This window comes from Ramularia collo-cygni (genome assembly GCF_900074925.1).
Source record: "Ramularia collo-cygni strain URUG2 genome assembly, contig: RCC_scaffold15, whole genome shotgun sequence".
NCBI lineage: Eukaryota > Fungi > Ascomycota > Dothideomycetes > Mycosphaerellales > Mycosphaerellaceae > Ramularia > Ramularia collo-cygni.
Window position 1 is genome coordinate 684,698 of NW_019716269.1, and position 27,996 is coordinate 712,693.

General features: G+C 52.1%; 10 protein-coding genes; 4 read left to right on the top strand and 6 right to left on the bottom strand.

Moving 5' to 3' along the window:
• Nucleotides 1-621: 621 nt before the first annotated feature.
• RCC_08856 (uncharacterized protein) lies at nt 622-1,570 on the bottom strand (the record flags this gene model as incomplete). XM_023774102.1 has 2 exons in its annotated part: nt 622-1,299; nt 1,352-1,570. The coding sequence occupies 2 exons, from the start codon at nt 1,568-1,570 to the stop codon at nt 622-624; spliced, it is 897 nt and encodes a 298-aa protein (XP_023629870.1).
• A 534-nt stretch (nt 1,571-2,104) lies between these two features.
• RCC_08857 (uncharacterized protein) lies at nt 2,105-3,217 on the bottom strand (the record flags this gene model as incomplete). The annotated part of the gene is made up of 1 exon (XM_023774103.1): nt 2,105-3,217. The coding sequence occupies one exon, from the start codon at nt 3,215-3,217 to the stop codon at nt 2,105-2,107; it is 1,113 nt and encodes a 370-aa protein (XP_023629871.1).
• A 770-nt stretch (nt 3,218-3,987) lies between these two features.
• RCC_08858 (uncharacterized protein) lies at nt 3,988-5,227 on the bottom strand (the record flags this gene model as incomplete). XM_023774104.1 has 3 exons in its annotated part: nt 3,988-4,662; nt 4,715-4,951; nt 5,003-5,227. 3 exons carry the CDS (start codon nt 5,225-5,227, stop codon nt 3,988-3,990), a joined length of 1,137 nt encoding a protein of 378 aa, XP_023629872.1.
• A 762-nt stretch (nt 5,228-5,989) lies between these two features.
• On the bottom strand, nt 5,990-7,185 carry RCC_08859 (uncharacterized protein; the record flags this gene model as incomplete). XM_023774105.1 has 2 exons in its annotated part: nt 5,990-6,735; nt 6,792-7,185. The coding sequence occupies 2 exons, from the start codon at nt 7,183-7,185 to the stop codon at nt 5,990-5,992; spliced, it is 1,140 nt and encodes a 379-aa protein (XP_023629873.1).
• Nucleotides 7,186-8,109: 924 nt separating this feature from the next.
• On the bottom strand, nt 8,110-9,140 carry RCC_08860 (uncharacterized protein; the record flags this gene model as incomplete). XM_023774106.1 has 2 exons in its annotated part: nt 8,110-8,886; nt 8,937-9,140. The coding sequence occupies 2 exons, from the start codon at nt 9,138-9,140 to the stop codon at nt 8,110-8,112; spliced, it is 981 nt and encodes a 326-aa protein (XP_023629874.1).
• Nucleotides 9,141-9,550: 410 nt separating this feature from the next.
• RCC_08861 (uncharacterized protein) lies at nt 9,551-10,703 on the top strand (the record flags this gene model as incomplete). XM_023774107.1 has 2 exons in its annotated part: nt 9,551-9,693; nt 9,749-10,703. The coding sequence occupies 2 exons, from the start codon at nt 9,551-9,553 to the stop codon at nt 10,701-10,703; spliced, it is 1,098 nt and encodes a 365-aa protein (XP_023629875.1).
• Nucleotides 10,704-12,962: 2,259 nt separating this feature from the next.
• RCC_08862 (uncharacterized protein) lies at nt 12,963-13,886 on the top strand (the record flags this gene model as incomplete). The annotated part of the gene is made up of 1 exon (XM_023774108.1): nt 12,963-13,886. The coding sequence occupies one exon, from the start codon at nt 12,963-12,965 to the stop codon at nt 13,884-13,886; it is 924 nt and encodes a 307-aa protein (XP_023629876.1).
• Nucleotides 13,887-17,719: 3,833 nt separating this feature from the next.
• RCC_08863 (uncharacterized protein) lies at nt 17,720-18,351 on the bottom strand (the record flags this gene model as incomplete). XM_023774109.1 has 2 exons in its annotated part: nt 17,720-17,832; nt 17,889-18,351. 2 exons carry the CDS (start codon nt 18,349-18,351, stop codon nt 17,720-17,722), a joined length of 576 nt encoding a protein of 191 aa, XP_023629877.1.
• A 2,371-nt stretch (nt 18,352-20,722) lies between these two features.
• Nucleotides 20,723-22,470, top strand: RCC_08864 (uncharacterized protein; the record flags this gene model as incomplete). XM_023774110.1 has 6 exons in its annotated part: nt 20,723-20,866; nt 20,920-21,189; nt 21,244-21,253; nt 21,315-21,467; nt 21,552-21,937; nt 21,991-22,470. 6 exons carry the CDS (start codon nt 20,723-20,725, stop codon nt 22,468-22,470), a joined length of 1,443 nt encoding a protein of 480 aa, XP_023629878.1.
• A 1,024-nt stretch (nt 22,471-23,494) lies between these two features.
• Nucleotides 23,495-24,032, top strand: RCC_08865 (uncharacterized protein; the record flags this gene model as incomplete). XM_023774111.1 has 2 exons in its annotated part: nt 23,495-23,747; nt 23,809-24,032. The coding sequence occupies 2 exons, from the start codon at nt 23,495-23,497 to the stop codon at nt 24,030-24,032; spliced, it is 477 nt and encodes a 158-aa protein (XP_023629879.1).
• Between the last annotated feature and the right edge of the window lie 3,964 nt (nt 24,033-27,996).

Consider the following 27,996-nt stretch of genomic DNA (forward strand, 5'->3'; position numbering starts at 1 on the left):
AGAGTAGATGGAGACGAGCGGCTTCTGGACGTTGGTAGCAGTATCCAAGCAACCAGGAGCAAGATAACGTAGGTTCCATCTAGGAAACTTGACGGCAGAGATCATGTGTCCGAGCAGCGAGTTGTTGGCCTTACCTAGCAGAAGACTCCATGGAATCACTTAGTTGATCTGAGACGCAATCAGCAAAGCGCTGCCCACAGGCGATGACCAAAAGAGAGCTTGCGATGTAAGTCATGAAATGGAAATGGAATAACACTGAGACCAAAGAAATATATTAGACAATGGACAGGAAAGCCATGGAAGGAAAGGCGGACATTAGAGACCTCCAAATCGGCCTCGCGGCATTGGCAAAGAGATCGTAACGTAGAATTTGATGTATGGAGAACTCTTCAACGAGCGATGTACGTGGAAGCAAACGGCCATGGTGCAACTATGCTTCTCGCTTTGAGTTCTGAGACCGTCGAATTAACGTGATCGGCTGAGCCTTCGTCCCATCCATCGAGACACTTGGCAACCACCTGGTCGTAGCACGAGGTTTCAATCCCTTCTTCCGGGGATTTCCGCAACTCCGTACCAATGACAACATGGTATGTTGGATTCCGCATCTCTCCTTACCCGGAATCACTTTGGTCGAAAGGCCAGACCGCTAAAAGTTTGGTCGTCGGTTGACTCCCCCTTTGGAAGAAAACTCAAAGACTCCGCGAGACCTCCATCGGGTCCTTCTTCAATCTCGTCATCCGTCATGACTTGGTTGTGAGGCTTCTCGATGGATTGCTCTAAATGTAGGGCCCAGCGAGCCGCGACATTTCTCAGTGCTTTTTGCAACTTCTTCTTCTCTTCCCTGTTCCGCTTGGAGATTTTTGCGAGAGATCCGCTGGAGCTGCGAGATGAGGCGCTGACCTTCTTGCGCTTGCATGTGTTTGACGACCTACGGAAGTGTGGTGCATTTGAGCACTCAATCGGCTTTCCCTCGGCCTTGTTCAAGGCATCGAATTCCGCGATCTCGAGATCGGTGGCTGGTGGTTGATCATGCGATATTGGCCGGGTGTCTTTTTCCGTAAGGATGATGGCATATTGCCGCTTGATTTCTTCCGCGAGCCGGACGAAGGATAGAGCGAACCGAGAATCACTCGGGTTCATGACACCAAAATGTAGCTCCCGATCTGTGTTATCGCTTACGCCGGTCTGCCACTTCAGGTCTGTGGAGGGGTTGACGGTGCGGAGAGGAACTTGGTTGAGGAGATAGGATGGTCCGGCGTTCTTTACGACGCTATCTTCATCTTGGAGGGCTTTGAGTTCCTCCCAATCAGTCAGCTATTTGCACTTGATTATGGAGTAAGGATGAACTTACCTCCTTCCGTGCGGTCAACCGCGCGCGGTCTGCTACGACGGTCGCTCTTAACCTTGCATATCTGAGAATTGCGCACTGTGCTTCTTCCATACGAATGTCGAGAAAATCCTCCAATTGACGTTCTTGTTCCTTGATCCGCTTGAGTTGGTCTGTCACGTCCTTGTCGTAAGCGAGGATACGCTGTCTCTCGAGATCGAGTTGTTCAAAAGGGGTATCCATGTCAGAAGAGGAAACTTGGAATTCGTTGATACCTTTGTTGTTTTTCTCGTGTGGCAGTCTGCTGGTGATTTGAAAGAACAAGTCAAAGTGGTGGCAGTAGACGAGTGTATTGATGTGTTGATGGAGGAAAAGGTGTCATTGACGAGCATGATGTCCTATACAGGTTTTGGCCTCGTGAAAAGTGGGACTTCGATGACCCTGTTGAGCTCAAAGTAGGGGGCGATATCTTGTGCAGACTTCACTCGGCTACGCGCGCTGCCAGCGCATCTCTAGTACCAGTCCAGAGATCAGATGGTCCAGGATGGATAGGCAGAGGCCACAAAGCTCATGTCATACATGGGCGTTCAGGAAGGTGATTACAATAGAGATGAAAGGGGGAAAGTACGGACGGTATTGATGACGGTTCGTTGATTTGTATGCTGCTGATAGTAGTACCACAAGACGGATGGTGAAGACGACCAAACAGCGCGAATTCTGGAACCACGAACACCGGGCCTTATCAAGGGAATAGACTTGTCATCTCTCCAAACTCTCCTACAGTGGTTGCGAGTCTTGAGACAATTTCACGCTGTCCCACTGTTCTTCCAGCTTCTCATCCTTTTCTCCATTCGATCCAAGCACCATGCCGCTCAGAAGCTCGGTGGCCTTGGTAGTTCGAGCGTCTTGCTCCGCTCGCTCTGCCTGACGCTCAGCATCGCGGGCATTTTGGGCGACCAGCTCATCAATCACGCTCATCATTGAGGGGCGTCTTGGAAAGCCTGCTTCGGTTACCAGACTTTTCAAGAGAGCGTTGCGATCTTGCTGGGAATCTTTGCCGACCTTGCGWGGTTTCGTCGAGGCTTTGGCGATCTTGCCCGTTGATGATTGAGCTTTGCGAAGGTCGTCTTGTCGCTTCTGACCCAGGCTTTTCTGGTTTTGTTTCATGGCACCTCGGAAAAACAGTGAACTCAGATTCTCTGCGCTGTTCTTGGATCTTTCTGCTTCCACAGCCACGCGAGTGTTGTACTTTTGCACATCGTCCTCGGTGGCGGGCGGTTGGGTCTTGCACATTGGCCGCGTGTCGGGCTCGAGRTGTACAACGCCTGCCAGTTTGATCTCAAACGCGCGCCTGTAGAGTTCCAGAGCCGTCGAAGAGTCGTTGTGGAAAGTGACCTGGTAAGGCGGATCTGTTCCCTCCTCTCCACTGCTCACGCCGACTTTGCAGTCCGTTCGACGAGGATTGAAGGACTGCAAAGGAAGTCGCTGCATGAGGAACACGCTGGCGAACCTGACGACGGTGCCACGATCATCCTTCAAGGCATTCAGATGCTTCCTCCTGGCGACGAGGCGACACTTGTCCAGCCCGTAAAGGTTCCTCGTCTCGGCGTACTTGAGGAGCGCGCGATCGACGAGTTGGTATTGGAAGTCGTTGGCGGAGTCGAGTTGTTGATACATGATGGCATTTTCAACATTGCCCTGTTCGAATGAGAGGAATTTCTCCAGTTCGTACTCTTGCCGTTTCAATCGCTGGAGCTGCGCGTGGATGTCGAAGGCGTGGTATTCAAGGGCCTCTTGCTGGTCAGAGAGCGCGAAAATGTTCTTGTCGCCGTCGAATCGCTGCGCGCCCTCTTGTGTCATGTCATGGCCGGTGAGCTCGTCTTGAGCCATGTTGTTGCTGGGTGGGGAAGAGAGCTGTGGAGTAATGCTTGGTGGCTTTGTCGAAGGAGACTTCTGCAAGAAGTTGGTGTTGCTGTCGTGGATGGTGTTGCAGCAGCAGATGATGGTGTTGCAGCAGAAGATAACGTGTTGCAGAAGGCGAAGCAGGTTGTTGTAGGAAGTCGGAGGTTTGGAGGAAGAAGTTGAATATTTTATTTTGACGCTGCCGCTAGCGCAGAAATCCAGATCACGGAGGTCGCGTAACAAGAGTTGGATTGTTACAAGTGAAGCCCGTCTGTGAGGCATGAGTGCCGAGAATAATGTGATTGTATAGATGGTCACACCAGTCGACTTGTCGAGAACAATTGGATTGTGCGTACATATATCGATTGGATCATTGTTACGATGGCGAGAAGGCATCGTTCTGAGATGCTGCCAACAGGGGTATCGCCAGATTCAGGGACTGGGATACCGCCAGCTGAACGAGATGGAATGCGGTGCGTGAGGGACGTTGATAGTGTACGATGTGAGTGATGGATATCAATGGAGTATAATGGGCAGGGCCGGTGGAAGGTAGGACCTGGTCGGCAGCAACTGTAATGCTGGATTGGTACAATCAAATATCTTGACGGAGAGGCGGATTTGAAAGGGGCATTACGGTGCAGGCTCTAATGAAGCCTCTGGCTTGCAAGTATCCGGACGAGGAGATCAGCTTCCTGTCCTCCATGTACTAATCTCCAGCAGTATCCTTGCATATCGCCCCACCATCACAACTCAGTGAACTACGATCCCACTCCCCAGCTCACCTTATGTCGTGCCCTATTCACCTTCATCATCCGATGCTCCTCCCTCCGCTTCGCAATATCCTTTGCCCAAGCCTCCTCGTCCGCGGCGTTCAAACGGACAAACTTGCCAGTATGCTTCGGAAGCGGCTTTTTCGGCAGCGATGCCTCGAATTTGCGTTCTTCTTCGGCCTCTTTCGCCTCCTCAGCTGTCAGAACACTTTTCTTCGCAGGAGTGACTTCTTCTCCCTCTTCCTCTCCAGCGGCCGCCTGACTTGTCGCCTCCGTCTCATCAGCAACAGGATTGGTTGGCATCTTGCTTTTGCCCGATTTCTTTTCGCTTGGTGGTGGGGCGTCTTCATCCATGGTCAGCTTTTTTGCAGCGTGGAAGAGAAACTTACAGAGTCCGTTGGTTTTATGCGTGAAGATGACTTCGGGGTTTGTCAAACTGGCAGTCCTGGGCTGTTTCTTGACCTTTCTGCGTCGTTTGTTTTCCCCGCGGGAGGGAGGTCCTTGGAGTACGAACAAAGCATCCGGTTTGCCTTTCATGTTTGGTCGTTCACTCAACGGAACCGCAGGCATATCTTCAGAATTTGCCTCAAGAAAACTGGACAAACGTGAACGATTGTGATGAATGGCAGTGGCTTTGCTATCGTCCATCTTTGTTGAGACGTCCTGCTCCATTGTTAGTCCATTGTACTTGAATGAGGCGTCCAAGAAGACGTACATCGCTGCTCTGCTCGTAACTCGATGCGAGATCCTCCTCCTCCGTCGTCATCAACTCGCCGTCCGGCACGTCGCGTAGAGCAGGCACTTCATCAGCTAAGTCCACTCGGAGTTGATACATGCGGTCTCTCTCAATAGCCATACCTCGTCGAGCAGAGCGTACCGCCCAAGCAGCCAAAGTCAGACCATTGTCATCAAGGACATTACTGCTGCTGCCCTGCATTGTAACGGAGACATCCTGCTCAAGGTCAATAATCGATATCAGCATCGGGTCGGAAGGCATACTAACAAGAATCATCTGCTCTGCGCGCAATACTTCCTCTTGACCCTGCTGCTGCTGTTCGTGCGTGCCATCCAGGTATTTGTAGAACGAGGGCAGTTTTCTCTGCGCCTGGGAAGCCGGTCGGATGATTTCGGGGTCGCTGCTAAAGCCGCCATCTTCTTCCTCGACGAGCGTGTATGATGTCTGCTCGGCGAGCGTGCGCATCAAGGTCTCGTCCGCGGAATGCTCCATTGTGCGTAATGTAGATGGGTATTTCCTTGTGTTGATTGTATAATAGAAGTCTTGCGGCGAGTTCCCGATGCAGAGGTTCCGGAGACTTTGATCATCAAGTGTATCAGCAGGACGTGTGAAGTCAGCAGGACGTGTGAAGTCAGCAGGACGTGTGAAGTCAGCAGGACGTGTGAAGTCAGCAGGACGTGTGAAGTCAGCACTCGGGCTAGATCTGGTTTCCAATGTGGGCCCGGAACCATCTCGGGATCGTTTCTTGCCTGCATCCGAGAATTGACAAGATCCAGAGAGGCTAGCGGAGATGCACCATTCGTCGCCGCGTCGGTTGGAAGGATTCGCCATATATACAGTCATTGTTGTGGTGTGACCATGTCAAGGGCTGCAGAAAGAATCACAACTCGCTTTGCATGGAGCATGTAGCAGACTACAGCAGGCTCTAGATAGATCGATCCTATATCAGAGAGTTGCTCCCAATAGATGAACGTGTACCAGGTGGGATATGAACAACTAAGGAGGGAGCAGCAGTAAGTGGAAAAGCGTATTCTAATCATGATAAACTTGCAAGCGTATGTACCCTCCGCGGCATGATGCTCAAATAGCGAGCCATTGCCAAATCAAAGCGCCTCGTTCGTCATGCTTCTACACCAGTCCTGAAGTCTACCGCAGTATTTTCGAGACTCATGCAGTCAATCCTTTCAAACCTCGCATAGACGCCGTCAACGTCCAAAGCTCTTCCATTGTAAGCGGTAATCCAACTGGCTGCGTTCACTTCATCCGAAATACGAGGTCGTTGAATGAGAACTCTGCCGCCGGGCTCTCATCTATTGCAACTTGCTCGAGATCTTGACCGTCGTTTGGCTCCTCAAATCGAACATGCTTCGCGCTATTCGACCCACCATCCGAGGAGCCCTGCACTCCCGCATTCTTCGCTTCGACTGTGGGCTTGTTGCGGGATGCCTCGTCCGCCTTCTCCTCCTTCTGAAAGTTGACGTCGTTGTAGAAACGACCTTTGCTGTCGACTTTACGGGACTGTGACTTGAATGGCTTATACTTTGCCATGTTGATCTGTCTCACCGGGAGGACCATGGTATCTGTAGACATCGAAGCTTCACGCTTCCTGGTTGCCGCCTGCGCCTGCCCGGACGTTGGGCGAGGGACAGATCTCGTGAGTGTGGTGGGATCAATGGTATCCGCAAGCTTCTCGATAGTATCGTTATGAGTAGCTACGCGCGAGACCATCCGTCGAATACGACGTATAGCTCTGGTGGTAGGTCGGCTGTTGACCCCGTGGCGCGATGTGACCGATGTGTTCCTCTTCTCGCGTTGAAGACGTGCGTTATCTTTGATTTCCTTCCCGAATTGGACGAGTTTTCTGGCAATGGCTACGTCTTCCTTTGGTCTCGAAGCGCCGCTTTCGCCGTTTTCGCGCTCGMGGAGGGAGTTCTCAATCTCTGTCGGGTGAACGTCACGGATGAACGAAGTGCTCTTTCCAAGGTTCTTCTCTCGACGGACTTGCAGTTCCTAAGCGACAGTTAGTGACGGATCTTATGGACGGAGGTTCAGGTACTTGCTTTGATTTGTTCATAGGCCAAGGTCTGTTCATAGCAGGCATTCTTGAAAATCCTGGCATATCTTGTTATGGCCTCTTTCGCGGCTTCCTCAGCTTCGTCAACCTCTCGCGCGATAAGTTCAAGATTGGATCTGTGGTGATCGATGTCGTTGGCGATCTGAAGCTCCACTTTTTCCGCGGCTGCGCGGCGGGAAGCTCTTCGCTGGGCGTCGATGCTGGACTCTTGTCCGAAGTCGTTTGCTTTCATGCCCTCGTCGAGAGTCTCGGGCAGCATGGCTGTGGTGGAGTCGCCGTCGTTCTGTACATCTTCCCACGTCCCGTCCACTGGATCATTTTCGGATTCGTCTGCGAGCATTGGGTCGCAGACCTCTGGCAGTCTGGAGGCTGCCATACTGTACAGTGGTACGAGTATACTTTCAATTGTCTTGAGGATTAGATACCCAATGAATGTTGACAGAGTAGATGGGTGAGGATCGCGCGGGGGAAGTTGCTGTTGTCGAAGCAAATAAACCGCGCTGAGGTAGAAACTCGAGAGAGGATCCGGGATGTGGAGCCGGGATTATTAGCTCCATTTGCCCTGCATGGATGCAGACAACGACCGCGAAATAGTGACGGGGTACAATTTATACGCATCGAGAGAGTGGTAATGTAGTATGGACATTAGATGGAAAGTAAGTCCTAACCAAGGACCCTAGTGGGAAACACTGTTATAAGTATTGAAGGACTACGGAGGACAATTGACTGATGTGCTGCTGTGTATAGACAAACAACTCCCGTATCTGCCTTGGGCAAACCTGCTGCTCAAAGATGTCAACACGAGGATTCTTCGTCGAGGCAAACAACCCTTAGTCGTCTTTATGACGTCTTGAGACCTTGCTCTCTGCACAATATACAACTCTAGGGCTGCTAGAACTATTACTACTAGCAGAGTGGTTTGTTATGCAATAGAGAGGGCAAATAAGGGCGCTGTTCTGTTGAAGATCTCTCATATCGACAGCTCTACTGCTACTGGCCTTCCTTAGGTTGTTCTTTCCAAGTACATCAGTATCAAATGAAACGGTGCCCTATATCAGAGAGAACAGTATGTTATATTCACGGTCGCTAAGTAGGAGTGTGAGACTGCTATGAGCAGAGACTCAAGGATTCGTCCCCTATCACCCAAGAAAGCACAACGTTGGTGCTCCATCGCCACTGACTATCCTGTCATTCCCTCGCCCTGCCGCTACGCTTTGGATTCACCATCAGTCGTTCCTCCTGTCCCCCCGAGTCGCAGTCGTGTATTGCGATGCACAGTTCCACCCCATTTCATCATACGCTAGACTGCATCCCTAGCGTTTCGAATCGGCAGGTTATTGAACGTGAAGCCGCCCACGGGACCGTCAGTCTCATCGTTCACGGGACGGTCACTCTCATCGTTGGCAATTGCACCTGGGTTTGACTTCTGCGCCGTGGCCTTGCCTCCAGCCTGATGCGCCGGAGTCAAGTCGACGAATGTCGCATTTCTCAGAGCGCGCCTGGAAGCTTTCTGCCTTCTCTTCTCGCGCTTACGAGCCATCTGCTCTCTCACGCCATTCGAAGCCGCCGAAGCCTCGTCACGCGAGATATTCTCATGCTTCTCGCCCTTTTTGACATTGGGATCTTTGTGATCTGTGCCCTTCTTGTCGGCACGGCTGCCCTCCGCTGACTTCCGAATAGGAAGTGCGATCTCGGGAGGTATCGGCGCGTCGCTCTGGCGTTGCATCCTTTCGATCTGCGCACGACCACTTTCGAGGCGGTCGGAGGGTCTGTTAGGTTTGGTGACATTGGGGTGTCCAATGTACCTCRGGTGCGCTTGGTTGTATTCACGGAGATCATTCGCGTTTCTAGTGCCGTGATGACTAGACGGGCGATTTCGGCGGGCCCCAATCACCGTGTTGCCAGCTTGAAAAAGCCCCTTGGCGATCAGAGCCTCTTCGTTGGACCTTGGTGAATCGTCTCTACACTCCAAAAGCTCAGCCTGCACCTCCTGTGGGGCTACTGGTGCGGGCTTGCTGGCGATCCATCCGGCGCGGTCCAAGTAACTCATGCCCTGCACTTGTTGGTCTCTGAGTTCCTGCGCGATGGTTAGTCATGAATCAACGCGACTCTCATGATCACACTTACATCGATCTTCTGGTAGATGGTACTCGCGTCTCTACTAGCGCTGTTGACCTTCTCGGCGTATCGCGCGGCAGCCTTGCTCGCAGCGTCCTCAGCCTCATCCACTTCCTCGATGATGCTGTCGAGCTTGTCGACGAGGTGCCTGATCTCTCCCTCAATCGGATTCTCGCCACCGTCGAGACTCATACGCGTATATCTTCCGACCATTGCGAACGAGCGACGCGACTCGGCTGTATCGTGGACTGATGCTTCGAAATGGATCGATGAGGATCCAGTAGTGCGAGATTTGAAGGGTGGTTGCGTAGCTGGCGTGGCTGAACTCGTTGTTGTCGAGTCAAAGGGGTGGCGGGAAGATGTTGTGTCGTGACGTGTTGTAGAAGACGATCTCGGGTGTTGAAGATGTACTACTTTCAAAACCTCGAGTTTTGGAAGCACGGACCTTTCATGTGATGAACGTCGGAACGTCCCGCACCCCGTACCGAAGAACATCAAAACATCGATCTCGAAAGCAGATCTTCCGTCCTCTGACACCAGTGCAACGTCGACCTCAGCGAAGCTCACAACACTCGAACCCACCAATGCTTCCTTCCATGTCGGGGAAAGTCCTCAGGGACACGATGTCGCTCTTCGCCAGCGTCTTGGCTATCTGCCTCCACATCGTCTGCGTCCTCATCGTGGGCATTGCTGTATCCGGCATGATGGTCTTCAGATTCATCATCAGTGAGTACAAGCGGAAGGAGTGGCCGGAGGACCAAAGCGGGTATGTCTTCCACCAGCAAGAGGCTCCTGAACATGTTCAGCTAACGATACCGCAGATACGCGCRCTGGCTTTTTGAGAAGAGACGCGATGCCCTATTCAACACAGGTGACGGAATCAAAGCAAAGGAGACGTTCGCGATCCAAGAGCTGCAGGACCAGATCTTCTCCCACTTCAGCACCGCGCAGCTTTACCAGCTTCAACGCGTCTGTAAGCAATGGAAAGCTGCCACCACCGACAACAAGTCCAGCTCTGCCATGCAGCTAGCCGTCAACAAGCTCCAGGTACCCTCTCTCACCGGAGAAGATGAGTGGGCGCCTTGGCTCAAAGACATGTTGACGGCCAAGGACGGCTCCGCGCGCAATGTCATCATACCCGGCGCGCAAGTCGACTTCCTCCTGACCCAGACGTCCCTGCGGAGGAGAGAGAGGTACCATTTATGGTACAATGTATGGATTGACGCATACGGACCAGCTCTCTTCATCGAGTTGTTGCTCAAGGATAAGCATGCCCACAAGTCAATGGCTAGACCCCGCGAGGGACCTGTCATTGCCACATATCTTCCAGACGACTCCCGTCTTGACATGCTCATGTTCCCTTCTCCAGGTTGCGGCAGATTCCACGCCAACGTTGTTTTCCGCGAACCTACTACCAGTAAGCACTCTGAATGGACCTTCAGATTGTATTCCAAGACCGGTATCGAGGCGGATAAGCTTGGCTGGAAGGGACGGTCGGATTACGTCGAGGGGAAGAATACTGACCGGAAGTACACAAATGATTACACCGAGGGGGATAAGCAATGTTTCGTATTGTCGGAGTGGTTGCCTTCGCGCGAGATGCATGGGAAGCTGGCGGCACATCAGGTTCCAGTTGCTGGGACTTTGAGGGAGATGCTGGCGGTTCTGGAGGCGTACTGTTTGAGAGAGAGCAAAGGTTGTACGGAACTGACGTACTATGACCACGGGGATTGGAGAGAAACTTTGAAGATGTATCGTGTGCCGGGCTGGAACTAGGATCCGGGATGTTTGTTGGTCGATATACTGAAGTCCAGTAGGTATATGGGAAACTCGGCCGGCTCTATGATGGTACGATACAAGCCGATGATTTGAGGGATGGTGGGTCAAAAGTTGAGCGGAAAGGATATCTGAGCAAGGGAGAAAACTATCACAGTCGACCACTTGCAATCAACCTTCTTTGTGCCTTGCAGATCTTACAAAGGCGTCTCTAGCTTCCTGGGGTACGCAACTTAAGAAAATAGACGAGCTCAAAAGAGCAGTCCGATGTGATGAGAGCTGGCTCGACTTTTACGCCTCAGACCCTAGTACAGACATTCTAAGCTGCCCTGTTTACAACCTGTTTGCTGAGTGTTTGTGCTAAGATCATTCGACGGTGCCAAATCTTTTTCCTTGTTCTGCCTCAACCCCGATCAAATCGTTTCTTCATTTCAAAAAGGCGTACCTCAGTCTACGATGGCGAATACAAGATATCCCTGCGATCTGCTGGGTACATCAAAGCGGGTACAGTTCATGAGCTCTGAAGAACACCCTCCACTATCAAAACATTGTCCCTCATCCAGGCCTTCAGCCATCCAGGCTTTGCGCCATCAAAACTCGCACGATCTTGTAAACGACATTCAACTCAAAAGCTCAGACGTCCTCTGAGCAGCATCAATCAGACCGATCATGCCTCCATGCGAAACTGAGCCGTACCTTCATTGATTGTGAAGGCGTAGCCGGCAATAGAACAAACCATCTGTACCGTTGTCCTCGAGTCGCTGTGGACTGCAGCTCGCGAGCCAGACAAAAGCGAGGAACGACGCAAGTCTCCCAATGAGCTGACGGGTATTCGACTCTATATTCGACTTGGCTGCCAATTCGTTGACTTGGAAACTTACATGAAAGGCTCATATGTTGGGATTCGGTGGTAGGAGTAAGCAGGTGGGTCATTCTTCTTCTCGTCCAAGACATCTTGGACGGCTGGCGTAAAGACTTGCGGCCTCCAGACCGATCGATTCATCGTGACCTCCGACTCCATCCACATGGTTTGTAGTTCTTGAAATCGTCTCGTACTGCCAATGAAGTATCCGCCGTCAGCAAATTCCAGGAAGACTTGCAAGGAGTGGAGCTGTCGAGCCTGCCGAAAAAGGCAGCGCCCTCGCTACGCTTCTCATTGAGAGACTGAGCGCTTGTGTTTTCGATACTGCAGATTGCAAGGCGTCAAGGTGGTATGGACGTAGAATAAGGTGCCTCGTCTCACTGAGCAAACCTCGTGAGCCGGGACCGTAGGGATGACACCCTCCATGCTTGTACACCTCGCTCGCTTAAGCGCCAGCCGAGCTTTGTTTCCACTTCGGGCTCAAGCTCAGGCTCACAGGGACCCAATATTGGTCCACTGTCGGTAACTCAATCGGCCTGGGACGGCGGGAAAGGAATACAACATATCGGGTGGAGACGGGCGGCTTGAAGTTGAGCGCTCCGAGGGTGGTGAACAGACCAACAGCCGTGTGGAGGAGTACCGCGTCGACGAATGGGTTGGCATCATGTCCGGGCAGGATGCGATCAGATGGAGAATGTGGCGATTCTCTCGTGAGGTTTAGGGAAAGGTTCCACCTAATCCATCCCGAACAGCGGCCATGGAGAGGCGACTGTGGCAGGCATCTGCGGTTGACTTCTCGTTCGGTTCGCGTCTCTTGCGCATTAAATGTAAGCTAAGATGTATGCTCGTTCATCGCTTGCCATATAGGGTCACCAAACTTCACTAAGCTTCTTCATCGTGATATCCGCATGGAAGTGGCCCTGGTCGTCGTGGACCGACTCCAGCAGCGGAGCCACCTCGGATTCCAACATGCAGGTCATCCTCGGTTCCTTTCTTGATCTCTGGTGCAGCGACCTCCCGGTGCGTTCATTGTGTCTGAATTGCACCGCTCCTTGCTCGAAGGCGGCTCTCTTTGCACCACGCGTTGGAAGGTAGTTTACGCGCCTCGCAGCAAGCGGAGACTTAGCTGCAAGAGGATAATGGGGCCGAGCATGTCTCTGATTCCGTCTCGAGCAATATGAGGAGGTAGACCATGGGCAAGATAACTCTCCAGGGCTGGTACGATAGTGTAGACTCTGCACTGCAGAGGTCAAAGTGTGGGATACCAGAGATCGTGGAGAGACCTTTCGAGATCACTCAAAAGGGGTCCAGTGAGCTAGCTGACCAACGCCAAGCTTCCTTTCCCACCTTCCACCGACAACATCACCACTTCCAATCTACATCCCACCACCACCACCATGGCGACCTCAGATCCACCAGCAGCACAAGGCGACCATGCAGCAAAGAGGGTCCTTGGGACTCAGGAGCTGCTCGAGCAGATCCTCAAGAATCTGGGCCCTCGCGACCTCACTCGCGCAATGCGCATTTGCAAGCATTTCGACCTCACCATCAACACCGCCCCAGGCTTCCCTCGCCTGCTTCTCCGACAGCATCTCCCAGCTGAGGTCCGTCCTTGGACCGAGTGGGCACCTCCTCCTCGCCTCCCGCTGGGATTGAATCTCCACCTGAATGGAAAAGAACCATACGGGCTCCTCGGCCCAAGAAATTGCGAATGGTACATCACCAGTGCCTTCCCTCTTCGCCTCATCACTCAAAATCCTTTCTCCGGCATCACCAACTGGGACTGGGACCTACGTCTCAACAAGCGCCAATGGAATGCATCACGGCCGCTTATTGGGGAGAACCACGTCTTCAAGATCTTCTCGATCTATGGAGAGGCGACGTGGGATCCGAAATATGACGAGATCATCCTCAATCTTGAGATGAAGAAGATTGATTCCTGGAATGCTAGAGGATGGCGTCAGGACGGCGGCAGCAGTTTGGAAAAGACCTTGCTGAGCAAATTCAAGATGGAGGGGACTTGGTCAATCACCGTCAAGGATCGGAAATGGCGCTTTGAGATTATCAAGCAGACAATCTTTCTGGATGAACTGCAAGTGACGACACGAAGGAAATCCGATCGCGGGCACGTGTGCATTATCAGGGACACGTTGCCAATCAACGGGACTGTGGGGGAGATCTTGATGTGGTTGGAGGAGCTTATGGAGGTGGAAATCGAGAATATCGAGTCGCAGCCGTTGGTGGAGAAGTGGAAAGACCGGACTGGTCGCTATACGTTTCAGTATGTCAAAGATGCTCTTCTTCGGCGCTTTCGGAGGTAGGCTTGGAAGGTAAAGCCAGATACAGACACAAAGATGGAATCAAAGTACTTTTGACTACCTTCCCTCTTTCACACTTGATGCTTATAACGGTACTGATCAGAGCAGTCGATGTGAAAAGTTATGACGAAGATTGAAGTCCTCAGCAGCTCTCTCCATCAATGAACGGGTGACTCTACTGGTGGAGGGGATACTAGAAGCTCCAAGATGGATGACTGTCGGGAAGCGATGCTCCAGATTGTAGAGCTGCCAATACAGGAAGCGATGCTCTAAAATGCAGAGCTGCCAATACGAGAAGTCATTAACAAAAACAGCGCCTCTACTCCTCCTCTCAACTGATCAACGGGCAACTCTGCTAGTAGCGGCAGTTCTAGCGGTACTAGACTCCTCGAGTCTGCAGAGAGCGATGCATGAAGGTACTATGGGTATGACTGAGGATGTCAACTTCCACTGTATGAAACTCATGAAAAAATGACCGAGATCGGAAACCTCAGCAGCTTTCTCCATTACTGACATCCGTGGCTCTGCTGATAGAACAGATCACAAGAGCCGCATAACAGACTACCATACAGAAAGCGAGACTCTGAAATGATACAAGAGTAGCCCCGAAGAGTTCAGTCTCGGCGAGTAATCCTGAGATCGGCCGACTTGGTGCTGATAGACGTTCCAAAGCTTTCTTCCCCGCAATGATTTCGCAACTGCGTATATCTTCGCGCTTCCAATGGCAATCCGTCGTAAAATCTCCTCCAGTTGAGATCTGTCTAAAGCAGTATCACTTCAACCGACCTTCTTCATCGCGGTTGCTTTCCACCCTTAACAACGGAATGTCGTCGCGTACAGCGATCAGTCATGTCGATATCTCCGCTCGATAGTACGGGTATCAATGCTGACTTAGGGGCCAAACGTGCATGCTTCCATCGAAAGTGGTGCCGTTCTCGGAAACGATTGTCACAAGGTAAGACATCTTGATACGGATGCTTGCACTGTCGAGGAAATCTGAGCTCATGATCCTTCCATTCGCGAGTTCAAGTCGACCGTGGATTCCTAAACCCCTCTTGTCATCCTTCATGCAGTTCTCAGCCACACAGACTTTGCGTATGCTAGAGTCCTTCAACCTTAAGTGAATCGATGCAAAACATATTTCTTCAAGGTTCTACCGTCAAGGCCGATTGAATCTCCTCGAGACTTTGCAACAATCGGGATTGCAGTCAGCGTCTACGGAAACAAGTTGAACTAGCACCGAACGAAGGTATGCGCCGGGAACTTGAGTTAGAGATCGATGTGCGTTTTGCTACACGAACAGCCGTTCGGGAAACCATGAGAGTACACTAGAAAGCCATTCGAAGACCGTAAACTGCATGACTTTTGCAGCTGAGATCGAATCCGGGGCTGGACTGTCTTCATTCATGCTGGAGCTCCTTTCTGTGTACGGCACCAAGAGGTTCAGGACAAGTGGGAAAGGTGAAGCAATACTATCATAAATCTCACAGTAGTACTCGTATGGTCGATATCTCGCCGTGGAGAACGCAAGAGATCAATAAAACGTGCTAAAAGTCATTCTTTTGTACCGCACTACCACCTGCAACTGTTCTTCCCCGACACTCCTCCCTCTTTGCCTCGCATCCTGAGTGTATGCGTATCCATGCCCTCTTCCCTTTCTCTGCTCCTTCGAGCCCTGCCAGCCCCGATTCCGTGCTCTTACGATTCCTATCCAGCATTTGTCTCACTTCCTCAAATCCGGTCCATGCAAGGCCAGCAACGAATCCCTCAAACGGCATGCTACCCACGACACCTGAGCAGATGTCCCAGCTGCTGGAGCCTGCGCGGAAGAGCCTTTCAGCACATGGCTGCAGATCTTTTCGATGATGGACAAGAGTGGCAGCAAGCTCGGCCCATCTCTTTCGTTGGTCCGAAGCTTCCAGCTCTTCGTTCCAGGCACCTGCGTCCTCAGTATCATCCAGAGCAATGACTTGATCCTACCTCGACTTTTCGGACTGTCGAGCTGCTCTCCGCCTTCGCTATTGATTTGAGCATAGCTAAAGCTATCCGTTCCTCTCAATGTCCGTCTGCAAGCTTGTCATGGTCGAGGTGGAACGAGAAGCCTTCGGCTTGTGCAGTATACCTCATGTGTTGGAGATCTGCTCGCTGTTGCTGGCTGCTGGCAGGAGGAGACTGCTGGACCACCTTATCATGTCGGTGGCGCTGGGTGTGGACTGCGGCGGAGACGGTTGGCTTTTGAGGCTGGTGAGATACACATCTCTCTGCGCCCGGAGAAGTTCACGTTTTTTCTTGGCTGAGTTGGCGTCGCACTTCATGCCGGGTATCATGACCATCCAAGCGCCAGGAAAGGCAGAGTCGGATCATGTCCTCGGCGGCTGCACGAGAGGCGCGTTGCAAGCTCTTGAGCGAGCTGCTTGAGATTGGARAGAAAGTCTGTCTTCTGACTGCGTCGGTGAAACCACTACCATGTTTGCGATGTAACAGCCCGTTCCAGCAGCGAGAGATGGCGTCTGGACATGCAGAAAGAATGCTCAAGTGTTGTTACTTTGACTATTGGCAGTCGGATTCGCCGGCTCTTGGAATATTGGCTTCCTCTCTGGGTGGAGGCGTATACGACAATGAGCAAGGAGGCCCACGGAGCGTACAATCGTAGCATCTCGAAAAACAGGTGATGGCTTTTCCAGCAGTGATGCATCATTCGGGTCGGACGTGTTGCTGGGAGTTGACCAGACCGATCCTGGAAGCCGCTGTGGCCGGCAAGTCGATTGTGAGCAGAGTTTGTCGAAGAGACCCGGCGAGCTTGACAAGTGGCAGTCCAGGTACGCCCTCCGGCGTGGAGCATTAAGCCCCACGCCGATGGGCGCACCCTTGTACCACTCGTCAGGCCCGCCCAGCGCCGTCGGGTCTGTGAAGACATCGTCGGCGTTGTCAGGGTGAAAATCCGCTGGCTTGGTCTCGCTGATGGCTCCGTTGGACCTGTAGGCGAGGTACCTTGTGGTGTGGGAGAAGGCTGTGACGCTATCGAAAGTCATCGTGGGAAGGATGAGCTGTTCGTAATCGCGGAAGTTGAAGTGCTTGACGTGTGGTTGGTGGTTGTACCACTCGTCAAACCACAGAGATTACTTCCAGAACAAAGGTATACTTCTCGGCGATGCTGCAGACATTCCCAAACGCCGTAGATGTGCAGCTCGTACGTGTCTTTCGCTACTACCGATTGAATGGCTCAGTGGGGCCTTCGGACTGGCCCAGGGAGGTCGGCAACGACCACCAAGGGCCGGAAAGTTGGTCAAACTCGGTCATTTAGAAGACTTTGTTGAAGATCTGCAGGAGCGACAGGACGACTCTTGAGATTTCTGCTCCAATCGTGGGTCTCCCACGGCCTTCTTGATCATCTCCTCAATCTTGGCGTACTCGATCTTGGCTGCAACAGCGAGCGAAAGGCCTTCTTGGTTGTCTTGACCCTGGTACTCGATGTTGACATCACCCATGGGCAGAGGGCAGAGGTGTAAGTTCACACGATCCAATTGCCACAACCGAATTCCCCAAGGCGACTTCCTCTGACTCTCAAGCTCACACTCAGAGTAGCAAGTCTACCGGGCGCCCCGATGGGCTTGATATCTTCGTGTGCCGGGCCACATGGGCTTGATATCTTCGTGTCCCGGGCCCCGAATGGGCTTGATATCTTCGCGTGACAGACGACTCCTGCGTATTCGGGTGGGTGAACAGCTTTTACGGGGGAAAACGTCTCAACCACTCTGTTGAACAGTTCGCAAGGTCTTCCACCTAGTACCWGGGCTCTGGCTCTATCGTCCCTCGGGATGCAGCCATCCTGGGYTCTATTGGTTGATCGCACCGCCACGGTTGCACTTTGATTCGCAAGGATCGGGCGTACATTGTGGCGGCCCGAAGCCCGTCTCTTCGATTACTGACGAGGCGGCGCCGAAGGAGTCTGTGGATAATTGGCCGTTGGCTGTCATCATTATCGAAAGACACTCGAGGATATACTCGTGTACCGGTAGCCGTTCCTCGGCATGTGACCCGGTGACGAGAGGTCTTCGCTTGTGACGTACTGCGGTGAAGATGTCCAGTTGCTGTTTTCTGCAAAATGAGCTGCTGCAGTTGTCCGGAAGTGCAACGTCGTTGTCTTCTCCGGACAGAGAGAGAGTCGTGCGTTTGAAGACACGTCTCGGTACTCGTTCGCATCACAAAGCTTCTGAGGCTGGTCCATTGAAATGCCAGCCGCTGCCCACAGGCCACCCACTGGTGGGCCTTGTAGCCACTCCCCCTCGATGCCCTCCGCATCTTCGAGGATGTAAGTCTCTGACTCTTTCGACAATGAGATGCAGTCGTCGTCGGCAAACGCCACTTGCTCCTCAGGGAACTGTGCCGAATGTCTCTGCTTCTTCCGAGACCGAGATGCGGTCGTCGGCGAAAGCCTCTTCTTCTCGGGGAATGGTGTCGATGTCATTCCATTTCAGCCTGCTGCTGTGGTGCAGCTAGAACTGGTGATGGAGAACAGTCCTTCAGCCGACTCCGCAACGATGGAGCGGAAGCGAATGCCGACAGACAGTTGGTGAGGCTACTGATAGGTAGTCATTGAACTTGTGATATGTCGGCAAAGGCGCCGACGGAGATGCTCGGGCCTGCTGCTGATGCCAAGCTTGGCCGGCAGAAAGTGATGCTACCAATGCGGCGTGATCCTGAATCATGCCGTTGCTTGAAACCAACGGTGGAGGGTAATTATGGGCCTGCTGCTGCCGATAATGAAGTGTCGCTGACGCCAGAGATGTTGTTGAAGGATACTGCTTGAGCTGATTGCTGAAGAAAAGCACCGGCGAACTACTTCCTGCAGCCTGCTGGTGATGGCTCGACGTCTTCGATTCCGCCAAAGGTATCGATTGCTGGTGTCTTTTGGGCGCGATTCTTGATGCTGTCTGAGAGAATGCTGTCGGCAGATCCCTGCGGATGTAGTCAAAGGTTGCCCGGAATCGATGCTGTTGTTGGTTGAGGAGGGCAAGGTGCCGCTGGCTCAACTGAAGTTGACTGCCCGTGTGACGTTGCCGCCTTGTTGAGTGTGAAAACGGTCGCTGGCGTCGTTCACGAGTTCGTGACCGACATGCGGCGGCTGGACATTTCGAGARCTGATCGTTCATTTGCCGCTGCTTCTTCTTCATCTGCGCTGCTGTCATGGTCGTGTGTGGAGGATTTTGGGATGCAGGTGGATGTTTTCGATACATCGTTGATGGAAGAATGTGAAGTTGCTGCTTTCATGTGCGTTGACAACCTCAGAGCACTCGGCTGACTTGCCACCTCATACCAAGTGGACCTGCAAGTGCAGACTTTGCAGCATGGACAGGCAGCATGAGCAGGCTTGTCGTTCCTCTAGCATTCGCTACGTGATAAAAGAATGAGAGACAGTTGCAGCGCCGTTCTAGCAAGACCTTTTCGACAAGCCATTTGCAGAAGCTCCCGTCTCCTGCCTATCATCCTTCCAATCGCCACTCATCGCTCCTCTGAACACTCCTTTCAATATCTTCRCGGGACAATGGCGTCCTTCCGAGGCATTTGCGACAACATATCGAGTCACACTGCGGTCCATTCCATTCGGATCCCTCACAGTCTTCAGACCACTGAATGAAGATGCTCAGCCACCAAGACCGCTCTGAGCGAAGGACTCCATCAAGCGCGCTTGAGTCTGCCAAACGACCATCGTCAAGTTTAAATTGGTCGGTCGTCAGAAACTCCCAGTCCCACGGCCTTAGCGACGCGAGAACTCCTGTCCACCAGCGAACGGTGGCTATGACTTCAAATTGCATCAGAGGCCACTGAACTTCATCATGTCCGAGCCGTGATGTCTCCCACGTTGACCGGCTCCCTGCATATACATTCCCTGGATCATCCTTCTGCTGGCCGGAGTTGGACTCCGGAAAGCTCTCAAGAATGGCATGACCTCAGCTCGACTCCTTCCACGAGCAACCTCTGATGCTAGGATCCTGTGGATGGCTTGGAGTCACTGCAAAACCACAACACAGTAGATCTGGAGACGAGGACTTCGATTGTTTCCACACTGCGCAAGAATTGCAGAGGCTCAAAGGTATCAATGTTCGATCGCACCTTATATCGAAGAATGCAATAAGATGTGTCTTAACAGTCACCCTGTCATCAGAGGTCCGCCACGTCTCGACTCGTGGGCAGCGACGATCAGCATTAGCGGCCGTTGAAGCGATATTCCCCCGATCGCGCTAGGCTCAATGATGATTACCACAGAGTCGTGCATTCCAAGAAGGATTGAACCATCTTCTTCCTATAAACACCATCGAGACCACCCGAAGCTCGCCCATGCGCCGGCTAGAGGCTAGATCCGGCCATTCTTCTGGAAAGCGATTCACAACAAAGTATGCTGCGCTATCCTTATATTTGATTGCGCCCAGCACATCCTTGGCGGATCCCAAGAAATATCATCAACCACGCTGATCTCATTGTACACGATACTCTAGCTTATTGGATTCGACTTGCTCTACGATCAATGGCTCGAATTTGTCGATTGAGCATTTAGCCACAGGAAGCTGAAAAGATCACCACTAGCAGGCCCAAAACGGTAAGCATCGCGCTATGCTGTGCATTGCCGATCATACCATCCAGATTGTAGTGATGACCCGACCTGGCTGGATCGGCTTGGTGCATGACATATGCCCTGATGTTTCACGACCGAAAGGCGTGTGTGAAGAACAACGGCAGAGTCAAAATCACCCGCGGCATTTCACCACCAGGGCACATTATTAGAAGTTCCAACAATCTTCCTGACAAGTCTCACTGGATTCCTTGGACAATCGCAAACAATGCAGGCGAGATTGTGGTTGTTGCTGTTACCTGTCGCCTTGCTATCGATCGGTCGTGTTCTTGGCGATGAGTTGACCTCGCCGCCTTCTGGAAATGCAAGCATCCTTCTTCCACGGCAGGCCGGGGTTGTTTCTCCATGTGTTGTGAGTCCGATGTTTGACGCCGGACTGGGGTACACAAATGTTGACACTCACAGGCAAAATGCTTCACTGACATCTTCCCTCAATTCGACTGTCCGGACCTCACGGAATGCGTCTGCCACAATCTCGAGTTGAGAGATGCTGTGGGAAATTGCATCCTTGCAAGTGGATGTAACATTGCCGAAGCATTCGCATCACAGGCCTCGCAGGCCGATATCTGCCATTACCCTGTACGGGACAGGAGTCCGACTATTGTTGTGGTTGGGGCTATTCTGCTTACATGTGCGATTGCTGCCGCGATTCTAAGAGCTTTGGCCAGAGGGACAGTAAGTCTGTATGTATGAGGAGCTTGCGATCAGTGCTGACTTTTGCGATCACAGTGGTCTGGTGGTAAGTCTCTACGATATTGGCATGGTCCAAGCCCGATGTGACTGACTTGGATGACTCTTAGGAGCCGGATATGGTGCTGATGACTATGTTCTCTTCCTCTGTTGTCTGCCACTGATTGGCGTTACCACGGCTGTCTACAAAGCAGTCATGGAGGGATTGGGTCAAGACATCTATCGATTGACCATCCCAAGAATTCAGGGTGTTTTGATGGCAAGTACGTCCATATCCTGCGAGTAAGACTCACCTCTGACGAAATCCCAGTGGTATTACATCGGAAATACATTCTACGCACCCGTAGTCTTTGGAACCAAGGCCTCTTTTTGCCTGCTTTACCTCCGAATTTGGAAGGATGGTGATGTCATCTTTCGATGGGCATGTTGGATCACTCTTACAATCCTCACCGTAGCTTTGATCGGCTTCGAGTTCTCAACCATCTTCATCTGTGAGTCCATCACCCAACCCCGTCAAGCTTTTCTAACAGTACCAGGCAATCCACCGAGTCATATCTGGGAGGTCCTAACCAGGGCTTCCACCCTGAACTGCATCAACAGAAATCCCCAACTCTACACCGTCTCGACTGTCAACATCATCATGGACGTCGTGGTWCTCTTACTGCCAGTCCGTAACATTCTTCAATTGCAGCTCAATCTAGCCAGAAAACTAGGCTTGCTTGCAACATTCATGGTACGTAACATCACCTCCTCAACACCTACCATCCTGCTCACAACCCCAAAAAGATTGGATTCGCAGTGACAGGAGTCAGCATAACCCAACTCTACTTCCTCGTCAAAAACGTCAGCAAAATCCAAAATCCCTCCTGGGACTACTTCCCCATCGCCCTCTGGCGAATGACAGAAGTCTACCTCTCAATCGTCTGCTGCTGCATGCCAATGATGCCCGGCCTCTTCAACAGACTCTTCGCCCGCGCCTCCGAGAGCGTGCATGTCCCGAGCATCGTCAATCAAATCTGGTCAAAGACATCCGGCACGACGGCCGATACGGTAGACAGTGATACTCTGCGGGAGTGGAGAGGTCCTCATGGAGAACCTTTGGGGAAATGGCGGTCTGTGAGGAGACATGATCGTGCGGGCAGAATTTCTGGGCCGTATGATAGTGAGACGGCGTTGGAGATGGCTGATCGGGGCGTTTCGCCTTTGGATGCGCCTTTGCAGGCTGATGAGATTGCGCTAAGAAGGGATGGTGATGTTAGCGAATGAATGGGGGGAATTAATGGGCGTTTTGACGGGGCGATGATGACATGTTGACTGCATATTCAAACAGGGGCGGCGTTCTTCTATACCCAGGACCTTTATAGCGACAGCATATCTACGAATACGACGAACAAGTGGAACTGCTTTCCCATTCGAAGGTGCCATCACAGCACGAAGACCAGTGTTGGAAACACTACACCAACATTCTTGCACTGGTCAACTCCTCCCACAGCTTCTACATAACGTGACTGTTGCTTACAACCCCACGGCCCGTCGGGCATGAACGCCGTCCAAGAGAGAGTCATTGCTCCCGGAGTCACAGCCGTTGTGGCGTCCTGACACAGCTAGGTTTCGGGCTGAATCCCTTGGTCTGAACTCTGCTTCACACTGGCTTTTTCGCACCGGTATGCTTGAGTCAACGACACACCATCAATTTCGTGCATGTGGATATCGTGTGGTTGCCTCTGGTTTTTTGCCCCCCATCATCTCGACAAGAAAGAATGTTTGCCTTGCTGAAATCTCCACCTTCACAATACTGGTTGAAAAGCCGTATCGCAGAAGAAGGGTCGAAAGTCCCATATCCTCCAGAAGCTTTCAAACGGTTTCAAAAAGCCTATTGCGTAGCCTCGAACCCCACGAGTCGCACTAATCCCCACCCCCGTCTCATGATCCGCCGCGCAAGAACCCTTCAATCGAAGACTTCTTCAATGACGATCGACGACTTTGACCTCTGAAATATGCAACGAAGAAAACGAATCCAAGAACGTTTCATATTCAACCTTCTGTCCTTCGACGTCACAGTAAGATTCGGTTTAGCGTAACGGCCTCCTGTCATTTGCGAAATATGCTTTGAACACAACTACTAAGCTACACCCAGAGAACCTCCCAACTCTGCATCAAACTTCCAACCGCCTAACCGCTACTGTCATTATCGCTACTTCCCACTGTCACTATCGCTTGCTTGCATATACGTCGATCACAGGAACACCTCACTCTTCTCCAAAATCTCACACCCTCCACCAAAACAACCATGCAGCCAACCCTCGCAGCCAGCGTCTTCGCGCTCTTCGCCTCCAAAGCTCTAGCAGCACCAGGTCTCGTACAAGACCTCACCCAAGCCCTCCCTCTATCCCACGTCCCAGATTATCAAGCCCCGCAATGCAGAGACGGAGGACAACTGCACTGCTGCCAAGCCACATTCTCCGGAAGCGCAGCTCCAGTCACTTTGCTCGCTGATTTGGCATGTTATGACCTTACCCCCGCGGTCGTCAACTGCGTTATCAGTATGTCAACTCCTCCTCCTTCCCAAACATGTAGTGCGGTTCACTAATATCCCCTGTGTAGCCGAAGCCCCCATCGATCCCGAACACGGCTGTGTGGGCGAGTATTCTTGCTGTCAGGTCAATGATCTTAACCCTTTGCTTGGGTTGTTCTGCTCGAAACCTCCGGGTGATTGTGTGGGTGATGAGGCGAATGGACGTTGTACGGATGTGATTGGTGGGAGGTTTGGACATTGTTCGGATAATGATGTTCGGAACAATCGGTTGTTGGAGGGACTTGGACTTTGAGTGGTTGGAAGAGGGGTTGTGGGGTTTGGGGAGGTTGGTCAAGGGAGGGGCGTTGGAAGTAGTTGTGAATGGAAAGAATTGAAATGTTTATGTTCACAAAGTTGCTGTTTAAGCCGAGAGAGACGGTCAGTGAGGTCCGTGGTATTCCATTATGAAAGGTAGTCTTAAGATTTCTGATCTCTGCTAGAAGAGGAGGTATGTACTACCTGGAACCTTTGATAGCATCAAAGAGTGCGGCAAAGGACGATGTGGCACTACCCCAACCTTAACCCTAGCTTCTTTGCCAGATCAGCTCATGAGACGTGCACCAACAGACTTGGTGAAATGCGAGCTACAGTCGAATACACGGACCCGTAACGATCAAAGACTGTTCTCGATAAGGCTGACTCGCTCATGGATCTGAACATGTACTTACTCTAGGTTGGTCCATCCCAGGTTCAGCAAGGAGATGCCCAACTATCACATTTCCAGCACAACGCTCTATTGTCCTGCCAGAGAATCTCTCCTCCAGTTTCAAAATCCTCCCTCCAATCAAAAACATATTCTCCCGTTTTCTTCTTCCCACAACGTCTCCCAGGAAGCACAGTCATCACAGCCTTTCCCATCACAGCGGCCCAAGAACGCCCCTTGCAAAGCCGAAATCGCCGCGATAGGATCCACCACAAGTTGTCCACGAAACCTGTCCGATTCCTGTCCGATTCAGAATCAAATGGCTGGAAAGTGCTGGAGAAGGAAAAGCCGTGGCCTTAGCAGCGATAGATATCGCGTCAGCTGGCCCGTCCTTCGGCTTTTGTGGCTATACCGCGAGCCTCGCGGAGGACTCCGTGGAGGTCCAGGAGATGATCGTCTCCTTGTACCCAGCTGATTAAAGCGGCATTCACAGACGGGTTGGATGGGAGTGGATATGATTCCGGGAGGAAAGTGGCTGTGGTGCGGTTGGCAGGAGTATTCTCGCAGGTATTGAATTGACGGAGATTGGGTCGTACGAGGGGCCATTTCGATCTGTTGGCCACGGCGTCAATCCTTGACCTCGAACTCACAATGTGAAAATGAAATAAATGTCTGGGTAAATTGAGGAAGTGTAAGGTGCGACAGATGGGAAACTGGGGATACTTCCACCAGCACTCTTCTAGCTTCTCGCAACCTCTTGAACATGAGAGGTTCTGTAGTAATCATTCTCTGAAGCTGCTTCCGGTGCTTGTGTACTCCGTACGCTCACTCTTACGGCTCACGCACAAGCTGCACAGCCTGGCGCTGCCCGAGCTGTGTATCCAGCCAATCTTGATTCCCTAGATCATCTTCGTGCTTTGCTGAGACGTTTGCTGCCTGGTAAGGTTGAGAGATATCGCGGGACTCCTCAGGTCTTTGGTGGAGAGCGTGCTGTGAGGATTGGAGAAGCGCTGCGGGCAGAGTAGCAGTAGTCGTGACACTGCTGCGTTTCTGTGATGCTGTTGGTCAGTAGAGCCATGGCGTATTTCGGAGCTGAAGAGCCTTTGACAAGACCTGGAGAACAGTAGACGCGAAATGAAGTGCATGCTGAGCCTTGTGCTTTCAGGCTTGGCTGATGTGCTTCTACAAAGGGAGGACCGTCATCAAAGAGCACCGGCGCACCAGGAGCGGTGTGGAATTCCTGATGAGAACTTGACGGCCGTTCATGAGGAGCTCTTCTTATGAGCAAATGGGAAAAAGGTCCGAGAGAGGGCAGTCTCATCGAGGAATGAAGAATGGAGTACTCGTACTATCGTGATCATCTTCCCAGCAGAAGCTCAGATCGCGTCTCTCTCTGAGCGACGCTCTGACAGCCGTCACGGTCCAAGTTTGAATACTGTATCGGCCGTTGAATACAGGCACCGTATGAGCTCTAGACCATGCTGCTTGGATTTGTCACAATACAGACCGCAAGCTCCATCAACGCCGTTCCATCTTCTCGTCGCAAAAAGCAACAAAGCAGCATCGAGGAGCACGCCAATCCACCTACACACCAGCGGCGCCTACCTTCAACATGTCTTCCACAACTCCACGCACAACAACAAACAACACCAAGCAAGCCAGCGAATCTCTTCTCCAACACACTGCTAAAAGCAAGCGTGACGATGAAAAAATGTATGTGTGTGTGGCCAAATGGCCGGTTCCAAAAATTATCACTTACCTTTTCATTATGAGGAAAGGAAAGTTGGTGTGAGGCGAAAGTTGGAGGGCTTTTATAGGRGAGGCACGCTAGGTGCGATCAAGGAATTGTAGCGTGCTGGGGTGTACGGTCGTGCTACAGCTCGCGCGGCGGCAGCACGGGGTGAGTAAGGTAGAGGTTTGATCGGGAGAGGCCGCTATTGTGGGGCGGTAGTGACGGGGACCTGCTGCGCGGCGGGTAGCTTATCTGCGGAGGACCCATTAGTGTGCCTCCCTTAGTTCGTAGGGGTGAAGGCTATGAGTTGAAGAAGATGAGGGCTGTGTTGTTGAAGGGTGTCTCATGGTACCTACAACCCAAGGCCTTCATGGCACCTCTCTTGCTATTCAGAGGGCATCTCACCGTAGGTCTGTTCGCGCGAGACTTCTGGTCCGTTTCATGCATTCTCCTTCACCTCATGAGCTTCTTCTACTGCAAACGATCGCATTTGTTTCACTGAAGCCTTAATTACTAGTCCTTTCCTCTCTTCACCATTCGATGACCGTTGCTCACCGAGAAGACGAGCGTTTCAACAGATCTCCCGCCTTCAACATCGCTGGGTTGAACGAGCTTGCCATTTACAGAACATCACCCGAACCAGGAAGAGGAAGATGATACGGCTATCTCTGCAAGTCTTACAGTATGTCTCTCGCTCAGTACAAGCAGCTTGGACGAGGAGATGACCAGGAACTGCTGTTGGATACCCAGTACTATCCCGTTTGATTCCACATGGGACACCAGACTTGGCTTCATGCTGCACCCTCCCACTCCAGGTAACCTCCAAACAGCACCGACAGCACCGTATCTCTTCCCCGTAAACGCGAAAGCCCCACGACATCGCCATGGGCATGGACACGCAAAGTACCAAGCGCTCGACGAACCAACCTCCTCCTCCTCCTCCCCCTCCTCTTCCTCCGGCAAAGGTGGGAACGAGGCCTCCCACAGCCTTGAAATAAGACATCGCCATACAAAAGAATCAGAAAGAGCCTGACCGCCCGACCGAAGGCGATAACGCCGACAAGAAGGTGCTGGAGGAACGCACACCATCGACCCCGAAGCGCCCTGGAATAGCACGCATGGTCAATCCACCTGTCTCGGCGTCTACTCTGCCATCGGAWAGGATCGCTGGTTTGTCGCGCATATCAGCATCGTACCTCTGCTAGCTGGTGCGATGTTGCTCGCCGCCAAGTAGCGAGGTCCAAGGGACTGCCAAACCAACACTGCCGTACAACGATACATTGTCTGGTGGGTGAAGAGAAGGTTTGATGATGAGACTTGTGCCGAGGACTTGGGTTCTATTGAACAGTTTGAGGGAAGCGTGTGCCCGAAATCGAACAATGCCGAGAAGCATTTAGTCGACGAAGCTGCTTAAGTGTCGTYGAAGAACTGTTCGAAATCGACGACGATGAGCTTCATCCAAAGACAACGTATGAATTTGTGGCGAGACATACGGTAGAGGTGGAAGCCCAGGAAGTGTGTCTCGTGGGCCCAATGAGCAATTGGGAGGCAGTCCTGGAGTGTGCGAGTGGCAAGGAACCTGGGGATAAAGACAATGACGAGAGAGATACTGTGGGAGAAGATACCGGGGCGCGGGCATCCGTCATGTCAAGGCTTGGAAATGGGAGTGGAGTCAAGTGCGGTATGATAGTCGCGTACACATTTGGCCTTCGTGGGCTGCAGGGTCCGTATCATGCTGACCAGGACTAGCAAGCGGGCTATTCCAACCTATACTCTCCAACATGAATATACACATGCCTTCATGTTGCTGGAAAGGCCCTCTCTTGGCTGTGGGGTGCGTCG